This window comes from Streptopelia decaocto (assembly GCF_964273445.1).
Source record: "Streptopelia decaocto genome assembly, chromosome: 19".
Lineage (NCBI taxonomy): Eukaryota > Metazoa > Chordata > Aves > Columbiformes > Columbidae > Streptopelia > Streptopelia decaocto.
In genome coordinates, this window is record NC_138674.1 from 1,112,597 (window position 1) to 1,138,596 (window position 26,000).

The 26,000-nt window shown below is 59.1% G+C and overlaps 1 protein-coding gene across 1 annotated transcript; it reads right to left on the reverse strand.

Annotated features, from left to right (window-relative positions):
* Positions 1-234: 234 nt before the first annotated feature.
* On the reverse strand, positions 235-5,599 carry FMOD (fibromodulin). The gene is made up of 3 exons (XM_082069263.1): positions 5,385-5,599; positions 2,508-3,518; positions 235-962 (listed from the first exon to the last, which is right to left on the reverse strand). The coding sequence occupies exons 2-3, from the start codon at positions 3,496-3,498 to the stop codon at positions 811-813; spliced, it is 1,143 nt and encodes a 380-aa protein (XP_081925389.1). The 5' UTR covers positions 3,499-3,518; positions 5,385-5,599; the 3' UTR covers positions 235-810.
* Positions 5,600-26,000: the final 20,401 nt, after the last annotated feature.

Genomic DNA, 26,000 nt, shown 5'->3' on the forward strand with positions numbered 1-26,000 from the left:
TCCCTCTCTCAACCGGCACTTTGCATGTGGATTTTCTCCTTCTGTGAACATCCTTGCACAGGCCCCGTCCGGGACGCGCTGGAGCAGCAGCTCCTCGGTGGCCGCACGTGTCGTGTCTGGTACAACCACTAGACGGCCAATCCAGCCCGGGTTATGGAGCCTACGAGACAGGGGGTTCCAGCGCTCAGCCCCCGCTCTCTGCATCTGGGACCCCTCAGACACGTTTTGTGCAGTTACAGAAAGGGCTTTATTTGTCGGTATGATCTCTACAGTTCATGCGTCAGTGATAGTACAGGTTTTTTTGGGTTTTGTTGCTATAGTGTCGGCATGCAGTGTAAATGCGGAGGGTCTGGATGACCTCGCCAGCTCTGCAGGTCATCTCCAAAGCTCAGCTGCCACTTTGGTTCTCAAACTAAACCGTCCAAGGAACCAAGGTGGGTGTTTTTTGACAAATCCAATCGTGCTGTGGATGCGGGTGTCACTGTGTTGTATTTTTGGGGGTTTTTAAATGGAGAGCCAGGTTGCTGGGGCCGGGGGGGAGCTCAGAGCCAGGCCGGGGGGGATGGAGCTGGTGTGCAGGGGCTCCATCCCTCAACCAGGGGGGTGAGCTCTCCCCATCCCTGCTGCACCCCACTCAAACCAGGGGAGAGCGTTTGGGGGCAAACGGCTCCTTCCCACCTGTGTGGGCGGGTGCTGGAGAACCCTTATTGCACTATTGCGGAAGCCAAGTCAAACCGTCGAAGCTGCGTTGAAACGGGCGCGAGGGTCCCCCCAGGAATGGGGGAGCCAAGTCCTGAGGGCGGGGGCGGCTCAGATCTCGATGACGGTGGCACGGCGCAGGCACAGCGGCGCGTCGGGGGGCACCGCGTTCCGCTTGATCTCGTTCCCGTCGAGCCGCAGGACCTGGAGCCGCGAGTAGTTCATGACGTCCACCACGGTGCAGAAGCTGCTGATGGAGAACTCTGCGGGGGGAGAGGAGACGGAGCTGAGCGCCGGCTGATCTTTGGGGAGCGATGTGAGAAATGTCAAGGGGGGGCTGCTTTGGTGCTGGGTCTGCGGGTACCGACCTCTGAGAGCTGCTTGATGCTAAGGTGGGCCGGAAAAATACAAAAGCACCTCCAAATGGCGAATTATTCCTGCAAATTTGAACTCGACACCCTCTGCTTTTAAGCTAAAGGGGTGACTGGTCCGAGCAGGGAAACTCCAGCCCTGCCTGGGCTGGGTTTGGAGGGAGGAATCGGAGCAAATTCCACATATTTCATGCGGGATTTGGGAGAGAAGCGACCGACTAGAGGGCAGCAAAGCTCCAGGCGGGGATGCTGCTGGGGAGGCAGCGGCTGTGGGGGACCCCGGGGCGGCGGTTTGGGGGCCGCCACCCCCGCGGTGTGCGGGGACAGCGGGGACAGCCGCGGCGCTGGAGGGGCCGGACCCGGTGCGGGTGCCCCGTGCGGGGGATGTGCCCCCCGGGGCGGCTGGTGCTGCAGCCCCCGGCTCCTGGAAAGGTCAGCAGCAAACCCCGAGGCTGGAGCGAGCTCTGCGGCGGAGCCCGGATGGCTCCGCGGTGCTTTGGTGGCATTTGTCGGCAGACGCGAACAGCTACAAATTTTGAAAGCAAACATTTGGGAATCTGTTCTTGTTTTCGTGTTGCTGCCGGCTCCCCGGTGCGGGGTTGTGTGTTTCCTCTGCCGGAGCTGATGGTTGCGCTGCCATGTCCCCATCCCCATCCTGCTCAGGGGCCCCAGCCCCGCCGGGCAGGGTCCTGCCCTCGGCCCCGGCAGGTGAGCGGCCCGAGCCTGGATTTTTCCAGCAGATTGCCTGCTTGTTTCTTTTTTCTTTCTTTTTATTTTTTTTTTTTTATTTTTTTTCCCCTAGCTTGTATTTATAAATAGCAGCCCCAGAACAATCTGTTCCTTTTATTTATTTGTGTATTAAGTGGAATGAATTTTGGTCCTGGCAGAAGATGCTGTGGCGATGGCTCTAATAACAGAGCTGCCGTCTGTCCCAGCCCCAGCGAGGGGACGGGGCTGTGCTGTCCCCAGGCTCTGCAGAGCGCAGGGAACGTCCCTGGCCCCGCGTTAGCGCCGGGCAGGGTGACGTGTTCCCAGGTGCAGTGATCATGGGGACCACCCACCTCTGCCCCCCCAGCCCGTGTGCAGTCCCAGACTAGAGCTGTAATCCCCTCCCCAGCTTGTGCACCAGCATCTCCCCACAGCTGGTTCCTGGCCTCTCTAACCAGAAGATGCTCAGGCTTTTGCGAAATGCCCAGTAAAACCAGCGCATGGGTCACACGGGAGCGCCCAGAGCGGGGAGCCTCTTGGCTCCAGGTGTGTTGGGACACAACAGACCCCATTCCTGCCTTGCTCAGTGTCCCAAATCCCAGCTTCCTGCTCATGACCCTGGGTAGTGTCCCCCAGGGAGGCACAGGGTCTGCACCCCCATCTCCCCATCGCTCTACTGCACCACCGTCCCCTGCACCACCACAATTCGGTTGACGCGTTTCTGCTCACCGTTGATCTGGTTCCCTTGAAGGTAGAGGTTCTCCAGGTTGGTGCTGACCCGGGGGATCTTCTGGAGCCTGTTGTAAGAGAGGTCCAGCTCGAGGATGCTGCTGCTGTTGAAAGTGTTGGTAGAGAGACCTTGATTTGTCAGGCTGTTGTGGGACATCCGCACGTAGAGCAGCTTGGGAGACACCTTGAAATAGTCATCGGGGATGGTGTTGATGTAGTTGTACTCTAGATAGAGTTGTTCCAAAGCCATCGGGAGCCCATCAGGGACTTTCCTGAGGTGGTTATAACTCAGATCAGCAAGGATCAAGGACTTGAGCCCTTTGAGAGATGCTCCCATCTCAAAAATGTAGTTGTGGCTGAGGTACAGGGCTGTGAGGTTCTCCAGCCCCTCCAGAGCGTTGGAGGGGACCTTGGAGATGTGATTGTAAGACAAGTGGAGCTCTCTGAGGGACCGGGGCAGGGGGCTGGGCATCTTGGTGAGGTTGTTGTTGTTCAGGTACAACCTCTCCAGGTTCTTGAGTTTGGCGAAGACCCTCTTGCCCATCCTCTCACTGGTGATCTGGTTGTTGTGCAGTGCGAGCCATTCCAGCTCGGTGGCGTTGTCGAAAGCGCCCTCTTGGATGCTGGTGATCTGGTTGTTCTGGAAGTAGACGTATTTCATCCGGGAAGGCACGAAGGGCAGGTACCTCAGGTTCCGGGTGTCACAGTACATAGCTGACGAGAAGTTAGGGGGACAATCACACTCGTGGGGACATTGCCAGGACAGGGCTTGCTGAGGTTCAGGGCCGGGCTCTGTCTCTGTCTCTGGGGCTGGGACGTAAGAATAGACGTAAGGGGGGTTCTCGTCTTCGTAGTAGGGCATGTAGTTGTAGGAGGACACCCGGGACTGCCGCATGTAGTACTGCAACCACGCCATGTCTTCTTCTTCATTGTACTGGCCCAGGGAGGCTCCGCAGAGCCCAACGATGACCAGGATGGTGGCCCAACGCATGGTGCTGGTGCTGGAGGGACCTGGGTGGGGGACAAATGGGGAGGAACCATCAGCAGCGTCAGGTGTGGGGTGAGGGGAGCTGCACCCCTGCCTGGAGATGGTGCCAGTCGGCAGCAGAGCTGGAGAACCAGGGGACGTGGATGAATCTTACCCTAAAGAGGGGGCTGCAAGCATGTCCCCTGTTTGCAGGTACCTGATCTTCCCCCTTTCCACCTCAGCCCTGCTAGAAACCTGCATCCCAGTGGATATTTGCTTGCAAAATCTGAACTTACGGGTGTTTCTGTTATAACTGAGTAGGGATGAAGATACAGGGCACGTGTTCCATAGCGGTGTCAGGTCGCTCAGCCCCGGGATTCACCGAGCAGGGGAGAGCGGGAGCTGCGAGCGCAGGCTGATGGAGCTCGAGGCGCTTTGCTGGAGCTGTATTTGTGTGACAGCCGCTGGCGACGCGATTCGCCGCGGGTTCCATCCAGCCCCCCTCCCGCACAGAAGCGCAGGATGCTCAGGCTGCTCGGGACTGATGTAAATCCTGGCAAACAACTTCTGGCTGGTTTTTGAAATTAAACCACTTTCAAGCTTAGATTCCCCAAGCTCAACCCTGACACGAAAAGGGGCAACGTCTGCATAGATGAGGTTCTTAGAGACATGGTTTAGTGACAGTGTTGGGTTAATGGTTGGACTTTATGGACTTGAGGGTGTCTTCCAACCAAAATGATTCTAGGAATCCTCGTCTTGGGGCTAAACGAGCACACAGAGCGGCCTGGAGCGAGGCGGCTTGAAATTCCTCCAGGAAATACGTGGGGCCGAGCTGTTCGGAGGGGGAGCGGAGCCGCTCCTGCCTGCTGGCTCCTCTGCATGTGCTACATACGTGGCTGGGCAGGCCGAGCCGTGGGGCTGCGGTGCAGCCCTGCCAGCTCCGCTCCCGCCGCCCAGCCGGTGTCCCCCTCACCGCGGGGTCACCCCGTGGCACGGCCGTGTCCCCCGCCGCCGGGAGGGGACGGTTCTGCAGCGGACAAAGAGGGCACAGTTTGCTGCCAGCGGGGCAGCCTGGCAGCCGCTGGCGCTGGAGGAAAGCGGGACCGAAGGGCAGGCACGGCTCCCTCGCCCCCTCCTGTCCCTCCCTGCCCTCCGCAGGCTCCTGCAGCGCGGGGCGCGTGGGACGTGGTGCTCGGGGATGCTGGTGCCACGGGGAGCTTGGCAGGAGCAGTTTGTTCTCTTCCTCCCTCCTGCTCTGGCGCTGAAATACCAGAGCCCCCCAAGCCCCCCAGCCATGCAGAGCAGCTTGGCAGCCCCTGCCCGGGGCAGCATGGATCCACAGGGACCCTCCACCTTCCCTAGTGCCCCCCTTCACCAAACCGGTAACCCCAGAGCTTGTCCTCAGCTGCCCCCCACTTCACTGGAAGGTTGCTTCTCCCCTCCCCAGTGGGGTTCAGCGCTGGTTTTGGGGGGATCTGAGCTGAGTGCGCCAACCACGAGACCCATGTCACCTCCTGGTGCACATGCTCCCGTGCCAGAGGCTGCCGGGGTAATGGGGTCACCCTGGCGGGGAGCGGGTTTTGGAGCCGAGGGGCTCCAGGGTCTGTGGGCAGGCATGAAACCAGCTCCCCTTCCCCTGCAGACGGGATGGGCAGAGCGTGCCAGGCGCTGCCCGTGCCTGGGGCTGATGGATGGGGTGTCCAGGTCCCACCAAGGGGACGAGGAGCTGCTGGGGGGACAGGGGACGTGGGCAGCGGGAGCTCCCGCCGCGGTGGCTCGGGAGCGCTGGCGCTCACCCTGTGCCACCCGTGTCGCTGGCATGTGCTCCGCGTGGAGCCGCCTGCCGAGGCCAGGGCATGGAAATCAGCCTTAAAAAAAACCAATCGTTATAAATACAGAGACGGACTTACCGAGGTGAGCGTCTCCTTCCCAAAGCCGCGCTGCTCTTCTGCGGGATCTCCCGTGTGCCAAGCAGCATGTGAGTGTGTCCCTGGGTCTGCAGAGCCTGGTGTCCGCCCCAGATCCCAGATCAAATATTGTGCTTGCAGGTCACGGGCTCGGCAGGTTTTTTTGGGGAGTGACCTACCAGCAGCAGCCGGTTTGCAGGAGAGACTGAAAAGACCCTAATGCTGCCTGGCGTTATAAATAACCTGCTTTTTCTTTCCTCCCTCTCTCTCTCTCTCTCTCCCGTCTTTTCTCATAGGAGTGTTGGCACTTTTCAGGCTCTCTCTGTTTAACGAGTTAGTGGAATCGGGGATGTTGTTTTTAAAAGGGCTGTTGTTAGGTCTCCTGTGTTTCTCATCAGGAAGCGATGAGGAGGCCTCTGGCCAGATTAAAAAATATCAGGTTTTGAGGCGCTGAGGATGCGATTCTTAGGGAGAAGTGAGAAAGTATCTTTAACTTTTGCAGTACCAGGGGAGGAGACGTTGGTGCCCGCGCCGGCTGCAGCCCGGGCTCTTCCCCAGGCAGCCTCGGTTTATGCAGTCCTGCTATTAAATATTTCGGATAAACATTTCCACGAACGATAAGGCTGCAGCATCCAAGGTAAATAAGTTGCCTACCAAAGGGCCACTGTGACAGCGGGAGTTTGTCTTCAGCGTGGCAGCAGAGCCATGCCAAGCTGGCGTTTCTGCAGACTGTGCAGAATTGGGTGTCCCCTGTGGGTGTCCCCCCAGGGCTGAGCTGGGGGGACAGGGAGTGTGTGCTGAGGGTGACCCATGTTTGGGCAGGGAAGCAGAGCTCCCGGTTGTCCCTGCCGCATCACCTCCCATTGCCGGTGCCCTGGGGCGTCCTGCAAAGTGGGGGAGCAGTGGGCACTGTCACAGCCCCCGGTCCCTGTGCTGGCCCCCTGTGCCCTTCACCTCTGGGACAGCCGTCCCTGTGTCACAGCATTTCTGCCCGAAAGGAATGGGAAGGAGGAGCCCTGAGCGCCCCGTCCACCCCACGCCCGCTGCAGCAGCACGGCCAGGTCCTCCCGCAGCCCGGAGCTGCTCCGAGAGGCTCCGCAGGTGCCGGACTCCGGACACACTTTTCCTTTGCTTCCCATCAAATCTCCAGCCGAAACCTCCTCTTCCCCTGGGCAGCCTTGCAAAGATGCTTATCGCCCCGAGGTCCTTGTTGTAAGGAGGAGGAATGTGGGGCTGAGGGACACGCTGTGCAGTGGGGACGGTGCCAGGAGCCGCTGTGCTCGGGCAGGAGCAGCGTGCCTGGAAAGCACAGCTCGCAGCACTGGGAGCGTTCAGAGCAAGCCTTGCCTTCCAGGGGGAAACCAGGATGTGGGGGTAGCGCTGCCTAAAAGGAGGGAAAACTTTAGTAAAGTGGGGTGGGGGCTTTCATTTGGCTGGTAGCAGCTGTTCTTCCATTCCCAGCATTGCTATGACAGCTTGCAGTGGCTGGAGAAGGGTCTGACCATGGGCAGGGAGGTGGTTCGGGGCTCCGGGTGATGTAGGAACGACCCCGCTCAGGGGGGTTGTTCCTGAAGCCAGGGAGCCCCGTTCCACGGAGAACGGCGGGGAGGGCAGTGGCAGCCAGTAACATCTGCTGCTCCGATGGTGTCAACCAGCGTCACATCTCTGGCAGCTCGAGGGGTCCCGGTGGCCAACAGCTCGGAGGCTCTCGCAGGGCTTGGCTGTTGTTCTGGAAAAGCAGCTTGTCCCCAGCGAGGTTAGACGAGGAGCGTGGCCTCGCCGCCTTCGGGAAGTTACAATTATTCCTGACCCAGGACCCTTTGGGGAGGCTGTTCGCACACCCGCGGGGGCTGGTGGTCCCCCGGGGATGCTGAGGAGCCGTCCCCATCCAAACTGGCTCCGAATGGTGCCGTTCCCCACGGCCACATCCCCCTTTCCCAGCCTAAACCAGAAGATACCGCCACGCCTGAGCTCGATTTGTGTGTTCCCCACCATCACCAGGACTTTCTGTCAAATCTCACCCTCACCAGCTCAGGATTATCTCACAGAAGTGAACATTTACCATCTAAAGAAGCACATATGTCTTTTTTTCTCCATCCAACCCTGAAATGTCACGCTCTGGGCACGCAGCGTCTCGCGGGGCTCTCCTGGTCCGTCTGTCTGGCAGGAGGTGGCTGTTGATAAGACCTCAGCGCTACCGCTCATGACAGGCCAGTGCGAAACCAGCTCCTCTCGGTTCCCAAGTGACTTCCATGAAACTTCTCCAACATCTCCTCCTACAGACACCTCTTCCCCGCCACTGACAGCTCAAAGCAAGCCCTGAGCTGGTGAAAGGAGCCGGGAACGCGCCGTCCTGCTTGCTGGAAGCCAGTGGTCCCTGCGTAATCTCATCCGGAGCAGTTCCTCCAACGGTCGCAGTCTGCGTCCCATCAGAGCCAGACAGATGCCGGTGTTGGTTTGCTTTGGTTTCCTAAACCAAACTGATGTGAGCAGTGTCTATTTTGGTTGGGTTTGTTCCAGTTGTTTTGATCAAATGCTCTTGAGCTTTGTATCTGAAACCACTGAACCTGGCCCGAGTTTGCCTTTAATTTGCAGATGCTGCGCTCGGAGCCGGGAGCGCTGCCGTCCCCGCGGACACACGCGGGTTTGTCAGGATGCTTTTGGCACAGGGACCGAATGCTTCACAACATAACAAAGAAACAGAGCTCTCTGATGCTCCTGCGAAGGCTAAAGCTCGATCTGCCTAGATGAAGGGAGAACTGTTAAACCTACTGCGAGCATCCCAAAGGCACAGCTACTTCTGAGCAGCTTCCCTTTTGACTCATGTAAATGTTATTTCTGCCTCTTCCACATTTTCAAGGTTTCAGCTCCGCTTCACATCGGGCCTCCCGATGAGGCTCGTGCTGCAAACACCTGAGCAGAAAAGCGCTGGAACCATCTCCCAGACGTCTCTGGCTCCCAGGTTTGCAGGTTCTTTCTGGGTGTTTGCGACCTAAACCTCCTCTTCATTGCTGGTCCTGGCTCTTTCCAGCCTTTGTAAAGTGCAGAGGCTCCTGATGCGGGCACTGGCAGCGAGTGTCCATCTCCGGGTACCTCCCCTGGCTCCACTGGAGGGAACACGCTCAACATCTGGCGAACGCCTGCAGCTTCCTCTCCAAAAAGGCAAAGGTCAGCGCAGAAGGGCTGGGCGAGCCCTCCCTTGACCTCCCTCCTCACCCCGGCCTCCCTTTTCCCTTTTTTCTCTTTTAGCGCTGCATTCTTCAGCCCAAACAACATTCTTGAATGGAGATGTGAGGCAATGGAGAGGGAGGCGGTCACTGGGAGATGGTGCGATTGCCAAGGAGCCCTGGGGCTCTGCTGGAAACGCCGGCCGGGGCTGACGGGGTGATGCTCTCACCGCGGTTCCTGGGTGACAGCACCGTCTGATGCCACCGAGGTCACCCAAATTGCACGGGAGGTGCTTCAGAGCTGCCCTTGCGAGCTGCAGGGGCTCAGCCCAGGCTTTCAGTGGCTGGTAGGGGGTGACATTAGGGATCGTCCTGCTCTTCTCCCTCCCACAGGACACCCGGGGCTGGGAAATTGGCGGCCGCTGCAGCCCCGCTCACTCACTCCCATCCCGTGCCCCAGCCTCATCTTCTCTGTGCCGTGGGGCTCTGAAAAAGTGCTGGCACCAGATAGGTGACTTGGCACCAAAAATAAGGTTTTGCCAGCTCCCGGCCCCCACTTGTGTCCCGTTGCTGCTGCTCTGTCGCCTGCCCTGGACATGTGCACCCTGTGCCACCCACAAGTGACACAGCCCCGTCCCCTTGTCCTCGCTCCCATCGTGGTCTGGTGAGCGGGGCCGGGCTGTGCAGGAGCAACAAGCAGCTTCTATAATATTTGGCTCCAGATCTCTTCGGGGGGGCCTAGGGCAGGGAGAGCAACACCCAAATTGCCCCTTCCCCTCCGCAGTGCTGCCTTTGCACGGCCGCCCGCGCTGGGAAACGCTGGTTTGGCTGGGGAGGCCTCTGCCCCGTCCCACCGTAATTACAGGCTGCCTTGGGGCTCTGGAGCCTCATGTAATAACTCCCTGGTCTCTCGGGGTCTGCGGGTTATTATGGGGTGGACTCAATTGTCCCAACACCCGGACCCAGGAATGTCCCCACAGCCCGTCCCAGCCCCACGGCCGTGGCTCTGGGTCCCCAGTGGTCTCAGCGTGTGTCCTTTCATCCCCGGCCCTGCGGAGCTGAGACGCCGGATTCCTTAAGTCTGCGTCTCCAGGCTCCAGTCTCTCCCCTTGCAGCGTGGCTGGTGCCCTGGGCTGTGCTGGGAGAGGATGTCTCAGCACACAGAGGGTCAGAGCTTATTACAACCGCTGTAAAATGTGTTTGAAAAGGTTAAATGCTTAATTTGGAACAGAGCTGGAAACTATGAAGCGTTTCCTCATCCAGTCGCTCCCTCGCCTGTCCCTGGGCTTTTGCTGTACGCGGCTAACATCTCCATGGCTGGCGGGGGCTGGTTACCAGCACGCAGCGAAATGCCTCTGAGAGCCTCTGGGTTTTGCAGAGGAGAAGTTTGCACAAGATTAACCAAGTGCAAACCCACTCGGGAGGACAGTGAGGGAGCTTGCAAGGACCGCGCAGTCCCATCGGGCGTCACGGGCGCTGCTCCTGCCGCTGTGACTTATGGCCTGTGCCCGGGCTCGTGGTGCAGATGTTTGCCCACAGCTGTCTGGGTATCACTCAGTTCTGCTCGTGGGTGTCGCGTGGAGCCGGGACCAAACCCGGCAGGATGCTGACATCTTCCCAGCGCCGTTTGCAGGACCTGATCTGCTGCAGTCTGGCACGGGACCTGCCCCGGCTCCCCAGGGTGGCGGGTACCCAAACCCAGAGCTCAGCATCACGGGGCAGAGTGGCCGGGACGTGGCAGCAGCTCCCAGCCCCTTGCTGGACCTGAGGAGGGGACAGGGCCACGGGAAGCACCAGGACATGTGCTGGTGGTGGCAATGGCTCCGTGCTGGTCCCGCCAGGACCCGCTGCCTCTCCCCAGCTCGGCATGGCGGCAGCTGTGCCGGCTGCCAGCGCCGGCTGCAGCGGCCCAAGGAGCAGAAGGAAAAAATGCAGCGTTTCCTTGCTCAGAGCCTTCAATTCATGTTTTCAAAGGCCCTTTGAACACTTGGCTCCTCTCTGAAGCCTCCCAGCTCTCCTGAACAAACAGCAGGAGGGAGCAGGTTCATTCCAGCCCCTTGATGGAGGCTCCTGGATGGGGAAAATCTCACGTCATGTTTCCCACAAGCAGGGAGCCTCGGAGCCCTCTTGCAAAGTGCCGAGCCCAAGGGCCCCATCTCTGCCTGTCCCCAAACCTGTCCCAGGTGTCTCCTCTGCAGCTTTCAAGGCTCATTGCAGATCCTCCTCCTCCTCCAAGGTGAGCTCGGCACCCAAACCTCTCTGCAAACAGGGTTGCAGACACACCAGGAGCCAAATATAAACCCATGCAGAGATTAATAAATTATAACTGTCAGTCTGAGGCGCATCAGGCAGTAAACAAGGAGAGGGTCCCGGCTCAGCGCCTGGGAAGGTCACAGCACCGAGCTCCCCTCCCAAGTGGTGCGCGGGCTGTTTTTCTCTCTAAAGCATCTGAAATATGAAATATGAAAAAAAAGAAAAGGCACAACATCAGCTGCCTGGGAATCCCATCAGAGTCCCCGCCTGCCCCTGGCCCCGCGCTGGCAAACCGCGCCGCCCGGCCCGCTGCCCGCAGCCTCTGCACCCTGGCATCGTTTTGGCCGGGGCAGAGCAACCCTCTGCCCTCTGCCCTGGCTCCAGCGCCGCGCTCAGCCTCTGCCGGGCTGCAAACGCTCCTCCGCATTACAGGCAGGCACGGTTTTCTGTTCTTTTTTAAAAGAGGAAAAAATAAAAAGCTTTGGAGATAAACAGGAGCAAGAAGCAGGGTGTGGGTGTTCCCTGCTTTCGCTGCTGTGCAGCTGAATTGACTTGTCTGGGGGAAATGTGGGGTCCTGGCAGCGCCTTTGCAATTTAGGGACAAAAAAAGAGCATCTGGAAGGGGGTGGTGGTGGAGGGACAGGACCGTCCCCTCGGGTTTGGGGTGGTGACGCTCCTCTCCATCAAGTCCCCAGGCTCTGGGGCGCATCCCTTGTGCCCTGTCCCCATTTCCCTGTGGAGGGTGGGCGCTGGGATGCGGATGATCCCCCGGGCACGGTGCAGCGGCTGGGGCTGCTGGGTCCGTGGGCAGCCGGGGGTCCGTGGGCAGCTGGGGGTCCATGGGCAGCCGGGGGTCCATGGGCAGCCGGGGGTCCGTGGGCAGCCGGGGGTCCGTGGGCAGCCGCAGCAGAGCGGGGTGGGCTGGGTGCTGGGGAGCTCGTGCGGGTGCTGTCAGCCCGTGAGCAATAATTAGAGATGATCAAAGTGGCTTTTTCCCGACAGCCCTGAACACGGATGCCTGGAAATCTCGGCGAGCGTTCGGCTGCTGCCAGGGAGAAAACAAGACTCGTTCCTTCTTACGGGCGGTTCCTTGCGCAGGCAGATGTCCGCGGGGTTGAGCTGCTCCCAGGACACGCCAGCACCAGCGGGGTGATTTTTGGGGAAACTGCTGCTGAGCTGAGCCCAACAGCCCCAGGTGCTGCAGGACCACGCAGCAGGAATGGGGAAAAGGGGACAACTGGTGCCTCTGGGATGGAGGAGAAGGGCTGAAGCCTGGGTCTCGTTTTGGGGGTGCTCCCCCTGCTCCCACCACGTGCCCCTTCACCGTCTGCAGGGAGCTGTCCTCTGCTGTCACAGACACTGCATGGCTTGTGCCAGGGACACAGCGCAGCCCTGGGCTGTGACAGCACTGGAGACGTTCCCAGCTGGTTGCAGCTCAGCCCTGAGCACCATGTTTGCTGCCCACCCTGAGCAAGGCGAGGGGAGGAACGGGGCTGCCCGAAAACACGGGGCTGGGGGGCAGATGGGCTGGTGGTCCCCAAGAGCACCCTCAGGGCAAACGGCCCTGGCTGTCAGGATTTCCTCCCTTAATCCGTCATGTCTTGGAGGCGGCCGCAGCTCCTGCTCTCCCGCCGCCAGCCGCTCGCTCCCGGCCGGCCCGCGCTGCAGGGAGGGGTTGGCTGCGCGGCTTCTCCCTTGTTCCCTGCGAGCCCCAGATGCTGATGTGGAAGCGCTGGGTCTCTTTGGCTCCCCGGGTCCTCCATGGCCGCAGCAGCGAGGAGCAGCCAGGCAGCCGCCCCATAGAGCTGCTATGGGCTCCTCCAGCCTCCTGCACACACGTTTCCGCTGCCGTCTGCCCGTGCTGGAGCGGGAACGTGCGGCTCCGGGGATTAATGGGCTGTAAGGAACAGGGCAGCTCTCGCCGTCCCATCCCTGTCCCCGTCCCCCAGCGCAGCCGAGCGCTGAGCCGGCTCCGTTCCAGCTGCTCCTCTGGAACATCCCGGCTCCAAGCAATTTTACAACAAGCCTTCACTTCCAGGGAGTCTGACCTTTTCATTAATAAATCAGCTGTGTTATTGAACGTATGAATAATACATGATCACACCCAGCCCTGCGCTAAGCTCCGTGTGTAAAATTTAATTAATCCTCTCCCGTCCCGCCCCCGAGGGCCGGTGATGGATGGGTACGCGCGGCTGGGGCCGCCAGCGGTACCCACGGCTCTGGGCATCCCGGCCCGGCAGCCGCATCCCACTCACCCCAGGGGGGTTTCCCTCCAGCAGTTCTTTTGGATGCTTCTTTTTCAGATTGTTTTAAAGGGGAAAATTCCCCTTTGCTATGGAGCTGTTGGAGGAAACCCCGGCAGCATCCTCGCACCGAGCATTTCCTCTGGGAAATAACATCAGCTTTTTCCTTCCCCGACCTTTTCCTGCTGTGGCTGTTAATAATGTGAAATCCTAAGTAAATGTCTCCATTCAGGTGTGTTTAACAGGAAACCATGAGCAAACACCATCACCGGCGGTGCCATCTCCAGGAGACCCCCCAGGTATTTAACTGGGGATCAGCCCCCCAGGTGCCGTGCTCCCAGCAGGGTCCTTCCCGCCGCGGCCGCACGGGAGGGCTGGGAACGGGTTTGCTTGTTGTGAAACGGCACAAACGCTGCGACCGGGTGCCCAGCGCCAGGGTCGGGGTCACGGCGACTCGGGGGGTTGTGCTGTTTGCTCCTCTGGCTCCCCTGGTTAACAAGGCAAGTGCTGGGATACTGGGGGGGATTTGCAGCAGCTGCTTTGGCTCTGGCCCCCGAATTAATGGGTTGGGGGTCTTGCAAGGAAAACCGCAGCAGCCCGGGGTTAATTAGCAAGCAGCGTAACGAGGTCTGGTAGTGATTACACGCAGCCTTGGCCAGGAAGCAGCTGCAGACCCACGTGGCAGGTGCATGGGGGGCCGAGCCCCCCGCTCCCACCGCAGAGCAGCCGGCCCTGCTCGCCGCCTCCCCCCAGCCGCACACGCGGCTTTTCAGCGAATGTGCTGGAAAATAAACACGTCTCCCCATAGCTGCACATGCACAAATGTTACCCTTGGCTGCACGCGGGGGGCCGGACGCCCTGGGACTGAAGGGGCTTTTGTTGGGGAAACGGCTGAGAAAAAGAGTAATTTCACAACTCCTAGGTTTCTCCTCCTGCCTCCTTCTCCCAAGCTGTCCTCGGCTGGCAAAGATGAGCCTGGGGGATTCACAGCTCTGCCCCACGGCTCAGGAATCATCCCCCTTCACTGGGGCGGCCGCTGGAGCCCCCAGCACCGCAACCACCTCCCCAGCTTCCCCGGCTCCCCGCGGGCTGCGTGCCCCGGGCTTCCCCCGCTCCCTCCCACCCTCCCAATTAAACGCTTCCAGCAAGGTTGTCTTGAAGCATCTGCAGCTCCAGGGACCGCTGGCAGGCTGCCCTGAGGAGCGGGTTCAAAGGCTTGAGCCGCGCTCTGATAGCGGAGCTGCTGGAGCTGTGGGGCGGCCGGCGGGACCGGGCACGGGGACAGCACGGCCCAGGGTGCCGCTGTCCCTGAGTCTTTAAGAGACACCGGGTCAGGGTCACCAAACCTCGCAGCCCTGGGTGCGTTGGCTCCAGCCCTGGGTGCGGCTCCGCAGACCAGAGGACAGGGCTGGAGCCAGCCCGGCATGGAAACGGCGCTTGTTTGCAGCCGTAGCTACGGCTGTTTTCTTCAATAGCCAACAGCTACGTAAGGGGGGGTTTGATTTCACACGTCAGGACGGTGGCTGATGGAAAGAACCCGGGCGGTAGCTGGGCGGGTGTGCGAGCAACGCGGGAGCGATGGGGAACACTCAGCCTGAGTTCGGGAGCTCTGACCTGGTGTGTGGTGCTCCTGGTTGCTCAGGGAGGAGGCAGCAAGGGCGCAGGTTGTGGAGCTGCTGCTCAGGATGGTCCCTCCTGGGCCCTGGGATGATCTGCAGGCGCGGAGCAGAGGCCGGTGCCAGCCCCGGCGCGGCCGACGGTCCCGGGAGCCACCGCGCTGCGGTGACCCGTCACCCGCCCGGCTGCGGGGGGACAACGCTGGCGCCGTCCCAGGGACGTGGGGCTGACAAAGCCGTGGGGATGGAGCAGCCTCCAGATGTGCATTTCATTCCGATTTAATCAGATATTTACTGTGAGCCCATAAAGCTCTTGGACGTGTTTCCAGGACGGTTCCCCAGCCTCTCCCCCTGCAGAGCCACCACCTCCCGCCACCAAGCCCTTCCCTGGCTGTTTAATTGCCTCACTTAATCAATGCAAATGAGTTACGAGCCATGAATGGTCTCTGATCCCTGTGCAAATCCCTATAAAACATGCAGCTGGAAAAACTCTTCCCCAGCCTTTGGCTGTGTTTCCGTGTGTGTTTGCTGCAGCACATGCTGCTCCCCTCCTGGAGGTGGCTGTACCTGCCGGCTGGTGTCTGTCTGTCCGCAGCACACCGGCAATGCCACCCACGATGTGCCCTGCACCGGGGTCGGCACAGACCCCGGGGAGCATTGGGGGCACAACCCAGGTGCCCCATTGCCTAGCAAATCATCAGGGCTTCTCCTTCCGTGCTGTCCTCATAACATCACAGCTCTGCCCTCATCCTGCTCCCCACCGATGTCCTTGGCTTCCCCTGAGCCCCACGGGCTGTTCCCTGCACTCCTTGCTGGGTGTATTTTTAATAACCATTTCCACATATTGCCTCTGTCCCGCACGCAGCCCCTGCTCACGTTTGGCAGGTTGGCTTGAATTTCCAGCCCCGCATGACCCCCACTGAACCCCGGTGTCACGTCTGCAAGAGTCAGATCTTCCAGTGTTTATTGCGTGGTTCCTCATTGCAAATGTCAGGGAGGCTGGTGGTGAAGCATCAGTGATTTCCTTGGAGGACAACAGCTGGATCTGCTGATGTGGTCATGCATCCATCCATCCATCCATCCATCCATCCATCCACCCACCCACCCCCCCCCAAGCGCCCCTGCTCCCCCACAGCGAAGGTTTTGGGGTGAGGAGGGAGCTGGGTGCGCACGCAGGTGATGCGGAGCTGGGGATGCGCCTGTCGGGTGCTGGGGACGGGCAGGGCACAAGGGCCGGGGAGCCGGTGCGGCCGCCGCGGTGCTGGCAGGGCCGGGGCTGCTGGCGAGACGCAGCTGGATGCTTCTGCTTTTTTCCAGGCCCGTGTCTCAGTTTCTCTTTATTTTATGTGTTTTTATTTCCTATTAAAAGCGCGCTGTCTCATTTCCTCCATGAAAAACAAGGCTCTTTCAGCGAGATGAATTCCTGCAGCTCCAGCGAAGCCCTGGTGCTGCATCGAAAAGTAAACGGGCTGTGCAGGACGCAGCCACCTCGTCCCCAGCCCTCGCTGCCCCGCGGTCCCCGGTGCCCGGGCTGGCGTTGGCGCGGGACAGAGATGCGGAATCCCCCCGAGGACAGACAGACGGACAGTGGCTGCTGCAGACTGCGCTGCTGCCCTGTGTCTCCCCGTCCCTCCCAGGAACCTTGTTTTGGGCAGGGTTTGATGTCAACTATAAGAGGAGGCACCAGTGACACTTTCACAGGCTGCCGTGTCCCCTTTGCTGTGTTGGGAAGATGCTGGGGGCTGCGGGAAAGGGCCTGGAGCCCCCTTGGACCCCGACATCTGCGTTGCACCCCAGGAGGGACAGATCCTGGGCAGCTTCGGGAGCAGCTCCTGGAGCATCAGCCTCAGCTGGAAGCAGCGGAGCAGATGCCTTTGGGATGAAAACACTTCCTCCGCTGCTCCACCTCCACCTGACATTTGGGAGAGCGGAGCTGCGGCTCCCTGGAGCTTTCCCGGTCTCTTAACCGGAGCCACGGCACACGCGGTTCATGGGGCGGGAAGCTGCGGGGCAGTGCTGGAGACGAGCCGGCCACGCGTGCACCGAGTCCGTGTGTCCTCAGCGCTTGTTCCCGATGGCTCTGGTGGGTCCCATGGACCATGTCACCCACAGGACAGGTCTCTGGTTAATCCTTTTTCTTCTGGCCGTGCTGCAGTTTGGCATCACCCTTGCCAGCAGAAGGCAGACTTTGCGGACGGTGCTGTTGCAACAGGAGGATGCTGGGGGGCTGATGCTCCCGGGGGGCTGATGCTCCCGGGGGGCTGCCTGTGCTTTGCTCTGGCTCAGCTCCAGCCCATCCCACCCTGGCAAACACGGTGACGGGCACGGCTGGAGGCTGGGGAAGGCTCCTGAGAGCTGATTTTACAGTGTTGGCAGCTCCCTCGGCCTTCCGTCCGCTTCTGCTTCAATCAAAATAAATGCGCAATATTAAAGTATCAGAGCTGAACTCCCCAGGCAGAGAGAAGGAGAAATATGTTTATTTTCCAGCCCTGAGCTATGTATTTATTATGAAACGTTGGTGCTTGTCGGGGCGGAAGGGCTGCGGGGCTCTGCAGCCCAGCTCGCCGGCCTCGGGCACAGCGGGACGGGGCGAGCGCCCCCGGCCAGGTCCTGCCCCTGCCAGCCCCTTGGGTGGCCACCCCAGGACTGTCCCTCGAGAAGGAAGAAAGGAAACAAATAAAGGAAAGAAATTAACTGAGGCTGAGGTGTGTTGTTTTGACAGCTTCCTGAGGTTTTATTTGGGGGTGATGGGAACAGACTCTCTGGGGATGGGGCTGGGAGAGGGGACAGGGAGGGCGGCAGGGGCTGGGAAAAGAACGGGGAGCTGCTGGCACATCAGCCTGAGCTCTGACACTTCAGAGGAAAGATACAGCACTAGCCAGAGCTGGTGCCACCTGCAAACCCCCCACCTCCGAGCCGCCTCTGGGGTCGCTCAGGTGCAGGGGGACAAGCAGCTGTAATCACTGAGTGCGAGCGATTGCGTTAGTGGGGAGTTATTAAATGCCCTGAGCTGCTGGCAGCACCTCCCTGACTTCTGGATGGAGGACTGAGAATTTGCATCTTTGGCCAGTAATTCCAGCCAGTTTTCACACCTGGGCACCTGCAGAGGCGTCGGGGGACGAGCCAGCACAGGTCACACTCTCCACATTGGGAGCTGAGGATGCTGCATCAGGTGGGGCTGATGCACAGAGGTTTTGAGCCATGGCCGGCAGATGTTTGGAGTTCATGGGCTTGAATTTACTGTGGAATTGTTTGTGTGTTCATCTGAGGATTTTCAGGGCTCTGCAAGTCAGGGAAGATTGAAAGTGCAGGTCCGGTGCTGGCCCACGGGGACTGGCTGTGTTTACTGGGCTTTGGGAGGGAGGAAATAACACATGCACAAAATCCTCTAAGGATGCAGAACTGGGAGGATTTGGAAATACCAGAGAGGACAGAGAGGTTAGAAAACTCTGCAGGAAAACACAAAGGCCCAATTCGGAAAACGGGAAGCAAATCCATCTGGAGGGGACTGGGGAAGGGCAGCAGCACATCACGGGCGCAGTTGTGATTTGTGTCTTGTCACCCCTTCCCCTGCCTTATGAACCTGGGGGCTCAGCGCTTCCCCCGGCCCCGCGTGCTGCGGAGCCCCCGGTTCACGTGCAGAAACCCGTTGCTGGTCTGTGGGAGCCGGGGTGATGCTGGGGGTGGTGTGAGTTGTGTCTGGACCGTGTCCGTCCCCTCGGGTGGCTCCCGGGGAGCAGCCCCTGGCGTGGGGCAGCCCCAGCGTCACCGGGGAAGCTTCACATGCTGTGGGGGCTGTGGGAGGATTAAAGGCAGATTGATTGACCCTTAATAGCTCCGCCATAAATTCCTGCTCCAAATGCTGTCTGAGAGCAGCGGAGTCCCGGTGTTCCCAGAGCTCCCTTGCTTATTAAACAACCTAATGAAGTGATTTGATTAAATGCAGGGAAGTTTTTCTGACTGCCCTGAAGCTTTGCAGCAACCTGGGATTATTGAAGCTGTTACTTGGGAGATGCTGGGCTTTAAGATGCGCCTGGTTAAATGTAGCTGGTTTCTGACTTTGCAGCAGTTAATCGCTGTGGTTGTTTGTCCCTTGGCTTGTGGGAGCCCCAGGCGTGTGCCCCGATGCCCAGCCAAGGCAACGGGCCCAAAAGCAGAGCTGCAAAAGGCTGTGCCCCTTTTTCTTGCGAGGCTTGTAGCTCAGGGGTTAAGTGGCTTTGTGGAAAATAAGATCCAGAGCCGGTGGCAGAGTTTCTCCTATAGAAACGCTGCCATTTGGGCCTGAGCTGCAACTGCAGAGCAGAGCGTGATGGATATCCCGGAGGCAGCGAGGGAGATGAAGGGGCCGAGAACCGACTGCGAGGGCTCTGGCACCGACTGCTGCTCTGCCTGCGATGGAAACGGCACCAGGTGGGACGGGCAGCTGGGCCAGGGGCTCCTCTAGTACCAGTAATTAATAGGGAAAGTGCTGGTGAGTTTGAGAAGGAGGAGAGTCCAGGCTGCTGAGGGAGAGTGGGAAGGAGCAGCATGAGTAAGAGACATGAAAAGAGAGGAGGCAATGTGACCTCTGCAGATACACAAATTACTCAGCTCCTTCTGGCTGCATCAAAGCTTTTCTGACTCACCAGCCGGGGGATTTAACCCCCGGATCTCGGCCGCGCTGCCAGGCGGCTGGTGGGATGCAGAGGCTGCTCTGGCTCCCTGCTGGGGTGGGAATGTGGTGGGGGCACTGGGGTCCCCGTCCTCTTTGAGGTGAGGAAGGCTCCAGGTGCCCCTGGGGTTTGGGAGATACAGTGGGTTTGCACAGAGACCCCAGGGCTGGAGAGGCGGAGGGACGAGGATAGAGGTGGAGGGATGAGGATGGAGGAGGGATGTGGTCCAACCCTTCCAGCCACCAGCTCCCAAATCCTGCAAATGTGCCTTGGGAGCTGCCTGGGTACAGAGGTGGCCGAGCAGCTGGGGGGGATCTGCCCTCAGATTCTCCATGCAGAGCTCAGAAAAGCCTGTGTTTTAGCCCAGCTTTGCCTTCCACATCCCTGCCCTGTTGGTGGGCAAAGGATCAGCCCAGGAGCTGGGGGTGAAGGGCTCGAGTGCAGCGTCCAGACAGCCCCATCCTCACCTCTTCTCCCTCCTCAAAGGGGTTAAACCCCCCCAGGCTCAGGGATGTTGTTCCCTTACACCCCTGGGGGGGTATAATTGGAAGCAGGTTGCTGCTGAGCAGAGCTGCTCGGCTGGAGAGTGTCCGAGCTGCTTCACCCCTCCTTGAACCTTGGAAAGACGGGGAAGAGCCTGAGATGCTGACGAGCACCCGAGCCTGTCGCCACCGTTCTAAGAGCCAGTGTAGGAAACTTTCTGCTCCCTCTCACCCCATATCACCTGGAAAAACAGGAAAGAGGAGAAGGATATTCCAGCAAAGGAGACAAAACAGCTGCAGGAGGCAACGCAAGAGCTGTGCCAGGGAAGGGCTGGAAAGGGCTGGGAGCAAGCGAGGAGAGATGGGTGATAAGGGATGGAGCTGGGCTAGGTGGAAAATACCGGAGGAGCTTGATTTATTTGCTGTTTCCCTCCATCTCCTTTAATTCCAATTTGCATCACTGTTTGTGGAGTTTACCTTGAAGCTTGTGCAACGACTGGACCAGCTCCACGCAGAAACGGACCCTGAGCAAAACAAACCTGGAGCCCGACCTGGGCTGCGATTGATCATCCTGACTATTGGGCCTCTGGAGTTTGTTTAAACCGAGCTGGGATTTTCACCAAGACAACTTGCATTATGAGATTTCCTGTGCTGCCAGGAGAGGCAGAAACCGCCTCGCTGAGCCTCTTCTGGTGTGCTGCCTTTTCCGTTTCTGGGCCTTGGTTAATCTCTGTTTAAAAGCAGAAGAGAGTGAGAGCAGCGACTGGAGCTGGACAGGACTGGGGTTTCTGTTTCACTGGAAAGGCCCCATATTCTGCTTTTCTTTTTCCACTCCAAAATAATATAAAAACAAAAATAAGATGTTTCCCGTAAAACAGAACTGTTGGAAAAATCTCCTTTGGAGCTGAAGGAGTATTTTTTTTTTCAATACAATCAAAATATTTCACTCCTATTTTTACCTTCAGTAAAGCCCCAAATTGGAAAGCAAGGCTGTTTTTCGGGATGCGGTTTCACCCGCACTGATAGTTTCTGCAGCGCTCGGCTCCCCGGGTGATGGGTGTGGGGAGCTGCAGGTTTTGGGGTGCTTGGCCAACTTCTGTGCCCCAAAACAGGAGCGGTGACCCCAGTGTCCCGGACGGGAGATGCTGAAGTCAAAGCCCCTGGCAGCTCTGAGCTGTTAGAAAAAGGAGCTGAATTTATAGCTGTAATATTTGGAGCAGTTTCTGAGCATCTCTGGGGTTTTGACAGAGCCCTGTTTTCTGCTCACGCTGCCAAGCAATATAGGCAAATCTGCACCGGGTGTAATATGCAGTAATATAATGAGGCCATGGAGATTAGTCCCCGGATCAGGGCTGTGCATCCGTCATCCCGAGTCCCCCGGCCCCTCTGTGTTCTGTGGTTTTGCCTCCCCGTCACACACACACGTGGGCTCAGGGACCTTGGGGACCGTCCCCCCGCCGTGTGGCTCATGTTTGTGCACTCGGTGCTGTCTCCATGTAAATCTCCCCTCCCAGGCTCTGGGCTGGGGCTGAAATGCTTTAGGTGGTGACTGTCCCCAAGCTGGGGTTGTCCTGGGGACAGCTGAGTGAGCAAGAGGCTGTTGTTGAAGGCACGTTGTTGTTTCCACCAGAATAATGCAGTTATATCATCTTGCTAGGGAGTTTTTTCCGTAACGTTTCACTCTTGCACAGGAGAAGAATGTTTATTAACAGAAAAGAGTGATTACAAGGGTCTCCTCAACACACTTCATCCAGTGGGGGCTGCTGGCCAGGATGGGGCTGGTTTAATCATATTAACCCGAAATCACAGGGTCCCAATTAATTTCTGGGGAGCCCGGGGCTGTGCCGGGCGCAGGGGGAGCCGCACTCGGGCTCCCGGGGCAGCTGGTTTCGTGCGAGGAAAGTGTCCGGCTGGCTCCTGCCTCCGAGAGGAAAAACACTGGCCCAGAAGGAGGAGGCGAGGATGGCGGCCAAACCCAAGGGAGAACCAGACACCACTCGGGTGTTTCCATTGCAAACAGCAGAGCCCAGACGGTGCAAGGGAGGCAATGGAGCCTTCGGCTCCGGGTGCTGCTGCAGCAGCTGGAGGGCTCAGGGACACTGGCCTGGGGGACACCCCGATTCCACCCCCACGGGCTCCCAGGGGCACAGCAATTCCCAGCCAGTGGTGACAGACGAGTGTCACCCAGGAAGGCAGGGCAGATGTCCATCGCAGCTTGGTGGCTCTTTCTTTTGCATCCCCAATGGCTTTTGGTTGGTCCAAGTCTGTCCTCCTTGACTCCTGTCACCCCAGTGTCCCCAGTCTCCCTATGGATGGGCAGTCCTTTGCGTATTTTTTAATGTATTCATTTAAAATCCTACTAAACCCTTGTCCTGAGCGGCATCTTGTGGTGATGGGTCCCACCAGTTAATTGTGCGTTTGGCTCGTAATGTTTGCTTTAGTGGTTTCCAGTGCGCTTCGTTGGGAGTTTGATTGAATCGCCCCCTTGTTCTTGTTTTAACCAACACTGGCAGCTCTTCCACTGCTGAGCTGCCACCACGAGCCCGTCCACCCTCCCGAGTGCCGTCGTGGCTGGATGGAGCCGCTCCAGCGCGGTTCCCCCCATCCCTGCCGCTGGCGTCGTCCAAAGCGTGCCGTGCATGGCCGGACCCGTGGGGTGTGCTGGGGGGTTTGCATCTACCTCTTGTGCTGCCTGCATAGTGAGGAGGAGAGGGGAAAGCTGTCCTCTCTTTTGCTAAAAGCCAAATGAAGCGTGGCTGCTGGCGGGCAGTGCACTGCAGAGCTCGAGGTGCCGGGACACCTGCAAGAGGGCGAGGAGCGAGCAAAGCGTTGCAGGACGTGAGCGCACGTACTGGGGCCATGGTGTGGCGTGTGCCTGTCACCCTTGGGGTGGAAGGTGATGGACATGGTGGCCTCAGCTGGTGTCCCCTCCCCAGCTGCTTTGAGCTTGGGAAACCATCAGCCAGGAAAATGCCTTCATTCAGCTCCAAAGCGGTTTGTTCCCGGCGTGATGTGCTGCTAAACCCGGCACTGATAGGAGCTGGTTCAGTGACAGGGCAAACCGCTGGAGCTAATAAGGAGCGGGGAGGGGATATCCTGGTGTTCCAAGGGCTGGCACCGGAGAGCTGGCTGTGCTGGGGCTGTGCTGGGTTTGCTAGGGGTGCAAAGCCTTCTTCTCGCTCCCCGGTCTGCTCCCTGGGCGTGTGCCTCAGTTTCCCCTTCTGCAGAGCTGGTGGTGAGGAGCTGGAGGCAGCTCAGGGGTCAGGAGGTGGGATGTGGGCTCTGAGGTGCAGCCGTGTTCCTGGGGAGGGTGCAACTAACTGCTTCCCCGGGGAGCTTGGAATCGTCTTGTCTTTGCTTATTGAAACGTCAGCCCTCATGTTGCATGAGCAGAGAGACGGGACCTCTCACAGCAGCCCAGTCCCGGGGCGACGCTCGGTGCTGCGGCCGGGAGCCGATGTGCCCCCCGCCAACAGCGAACAAGCGGCTGCTCAGCCTTGCAGGAAAAAAAAGGTCTTGGACTGCTCTCCCTTGGAGAAATGAGTCGCATGATTTCATCTCTGAGAAATGTGAGGTTTGACGAATTCTATACGCCCTCCCTGCACTTAAAGCAACCACGAGAATAGCGCGGGAGAGGGGAGGTGGGGCAGGAGGGCTGGGGGTCACTGGGGTGGCGCAGAGCGAGCGGAGCCGGTGGCCACGCTGCGGCCACCCCGGCTGCGCCAGGCACGGGGTCCCTGTGCACCGCGATGCCCGTTCCCACGGTGGGGCCGATCCCTGTCACGGAGCTTCCCCCCCGCCCTCCGCTTTGCCCGGCACTTGGCAGGGACCGCGGCTCCTCCGGGCAATGAGTTTGCTGGGTCTCTGCCCTTCTTGGCAGGGCTGTGGATCCTCCTTTCTCCCCTCCCCACGTCCCCACTCAGACTGTGATGCGGACAGGACAGGAGCCGCTGGGACTGTCCTGCTTTTGGCTGGCTCGCGGCTCTTACTGGCTCCTCACGCGGTATTGTGTCTCCAGCAAAACCCAAGCAAAAAGGGGTTTAGAGCTGCGGGTGAGAAGCCACCGTGGGGTTCATGTCCCCTGCTGCGTCTGTGCCCGGAGCCAGCGCCGAGGACGAGCGATTCGCGGGCATTTTCCGTTCCCGCACCCGCTGCGCGAGGCTCTTCTCCAGGGGACATTTGCCTGTAGGTTTAATGACCAAAGCAGCAGCTGTGCTCAAAACAGGGATTATTTCTTGTTTTTCCTCTCTTTTCTCTTAAACACCTGGCCGGGCAGAGGTCAGCTGCCTTCTCGGCTGTGTTTCTCACTTGGGAGCGAGTGCAGCTTGTTCTTTCCAGCCTGGCCTTGTCTCTGTCCGTCTGTCCTGGTGATGCTGCGTGTCCTGGTCCCCGGGGGTTTTGTTCCCTGGTTCCAGCAGTGTGAGATGCTCGGGGATGGACGGAGAGGCCAGGCCTGGAAAGAAGAGACAGGTATTTGGGGTGAATACATCTGCAAGGAAGGGATGCAGGCCACCTGTGTGCTGGGTTCCCTGTGCTGGGGTGAACAAAGTGACACAAATGCTCTCTCTGGCCAAGCACTGAGCTGAACCCACTCATCCTTGTGCATTTGGAGTGTTTGGGGCTGGGGGCTGCTCTGTGCAAGGGCCATTTTGGGCACATTCCACACCCCCTCGGTGGCCACGTTCATGGAGCACGTCCCCAGGTGTTTCCAGATGTTTGCTGCAGATGCCAAGGTGCACACGGAGCATCGCGCTCGGCCCCTGCCCCACGTGCAGCCGGGGGAGGACGCACATCATGCAGCATCTCAGCAACGTGTGAGCGGGATCTGTGCATTACAAAGCAACATACTTTTCCCCTTCGCTCACTTCCCCCGCAGAGCTTTGCCCGCAGCCAAGTGTTTCTCCCGGGCTCGTGGTGATGGTGACGTTCTCCCAGCTCTCGTGTGCAGAGGCTGCTGTGCATGGGACAGCCGTGGTACCCCAAAGTGCAGCCCAGCACCCTCCCACCACGGTCCCAGGGAAATGGGTCCATCCCAAACCACCAACCATCATTTTGGGGGGACTTCTGGGCTCCCCTTGTCCCTGCTCGGTGGCCCTCGCTGTGACACCATTGGCCACAGCCGGCTGGCGAGGCTTTGCTGCTCAACCCCCGGGATCTGGTGTTCTGCACAGAGCACACGCTGCTCTGACCGAGCGGCCGCAGGGGCAGCTCAGCTTTCCTGCTGCTTTTTTGTTTCCTCCTTTCTGAAATTAAATTTTTCAGCTCTCTGAAGGGAGTTTTGAGATCTGGCCACCGGGAAGAACCTCTGCACCGTAAATCGTCTGCGTTCGCACCGCGCCGAGCACAGCGGAGGCTCCGCTTGGGCTGGGCTGGCTGATGCTGGGATAACATACAGAATAAGCATCTCCCTCTGGCCAAACAAACATTTTAAGCTGCGATTCTATGGAGCCCAGGATGTGGTGGGGGAAGGCGACCCTGCTTTGAGGACCCTCCTGCCTTGCTTTGCTCTGCAAAATTCCCCTTTTGGAAACCCCTGGGGCTGTGACATCCCGGGGCTGTCCCCAGGCAGCCTGAGCTGCAAATAGCCGGGGAGCCTGTGCTGGGGGAGATCAATGTGATGAGGTTTGGGGTGGGACCCTCTGCCAGGGGAAGGGGACACTTATTTTAACCTCAGCTGATACAGCCACACGTGTGCACGAGCGCTGTGACGTGGTGCATGGGGGATCTGGCTGGGATGGATGGGGAGGATGGGGGATGCAGGTTCTTGCTCCATCTAACATTTCCCAGCAGAAGACAATGAAGTCACCAGCTCTAATGGGTTTTTTTGCTCATGTCCCCCTCCTTATGCCCGTGTTTGTTCATTTGGGGGCACGTCTGGGTGCTGAAACCTCCTGGTGCTGATGTGCTGGAGGGATGCAGCCCCTGGGCTCGCTGGGGGCCACATTCCTCCGTGTTTATCTGCTGTCCCTTGGTCCAGACAGGCCATTCTCGCATCCCTGGCTCTGTCTCCTGCTGCTTTCACGCTCAAACATTTCCTCTCCTACCTCCGCCAGACCAAAGCGGTATTTCTGTAACAAACCTCTGCAGAACAAACAGGCCGTGGTGCGGAAAGGGGACAAACAGAAGGGACGGGGGACCAGGGATGGCTGGGATGCTGTTGAGCCACTGAAAATGGGACGTCCCCAAGGCACCAAGAGCTGCGAGAG

What these genes read in the sequence shown, in the direction of transcription:
- FMOD (XM_082069263.1), bottom strand. Translation starts at nt 3,498, where the DNA reads ATGCGTTGGGCCACCATCCTGGTCATCGTTGGGCTCTGCGGAGCCTCC. An exon ending in TCAAGGGAACCAGATCAACG is followed by an intron (nt 963 to 2,507) that starts GTGAGCAGAAAC and finishes CTCCCCCCGCAG; the next exon opens with AGTTCTCCATCAGCAGCTTC.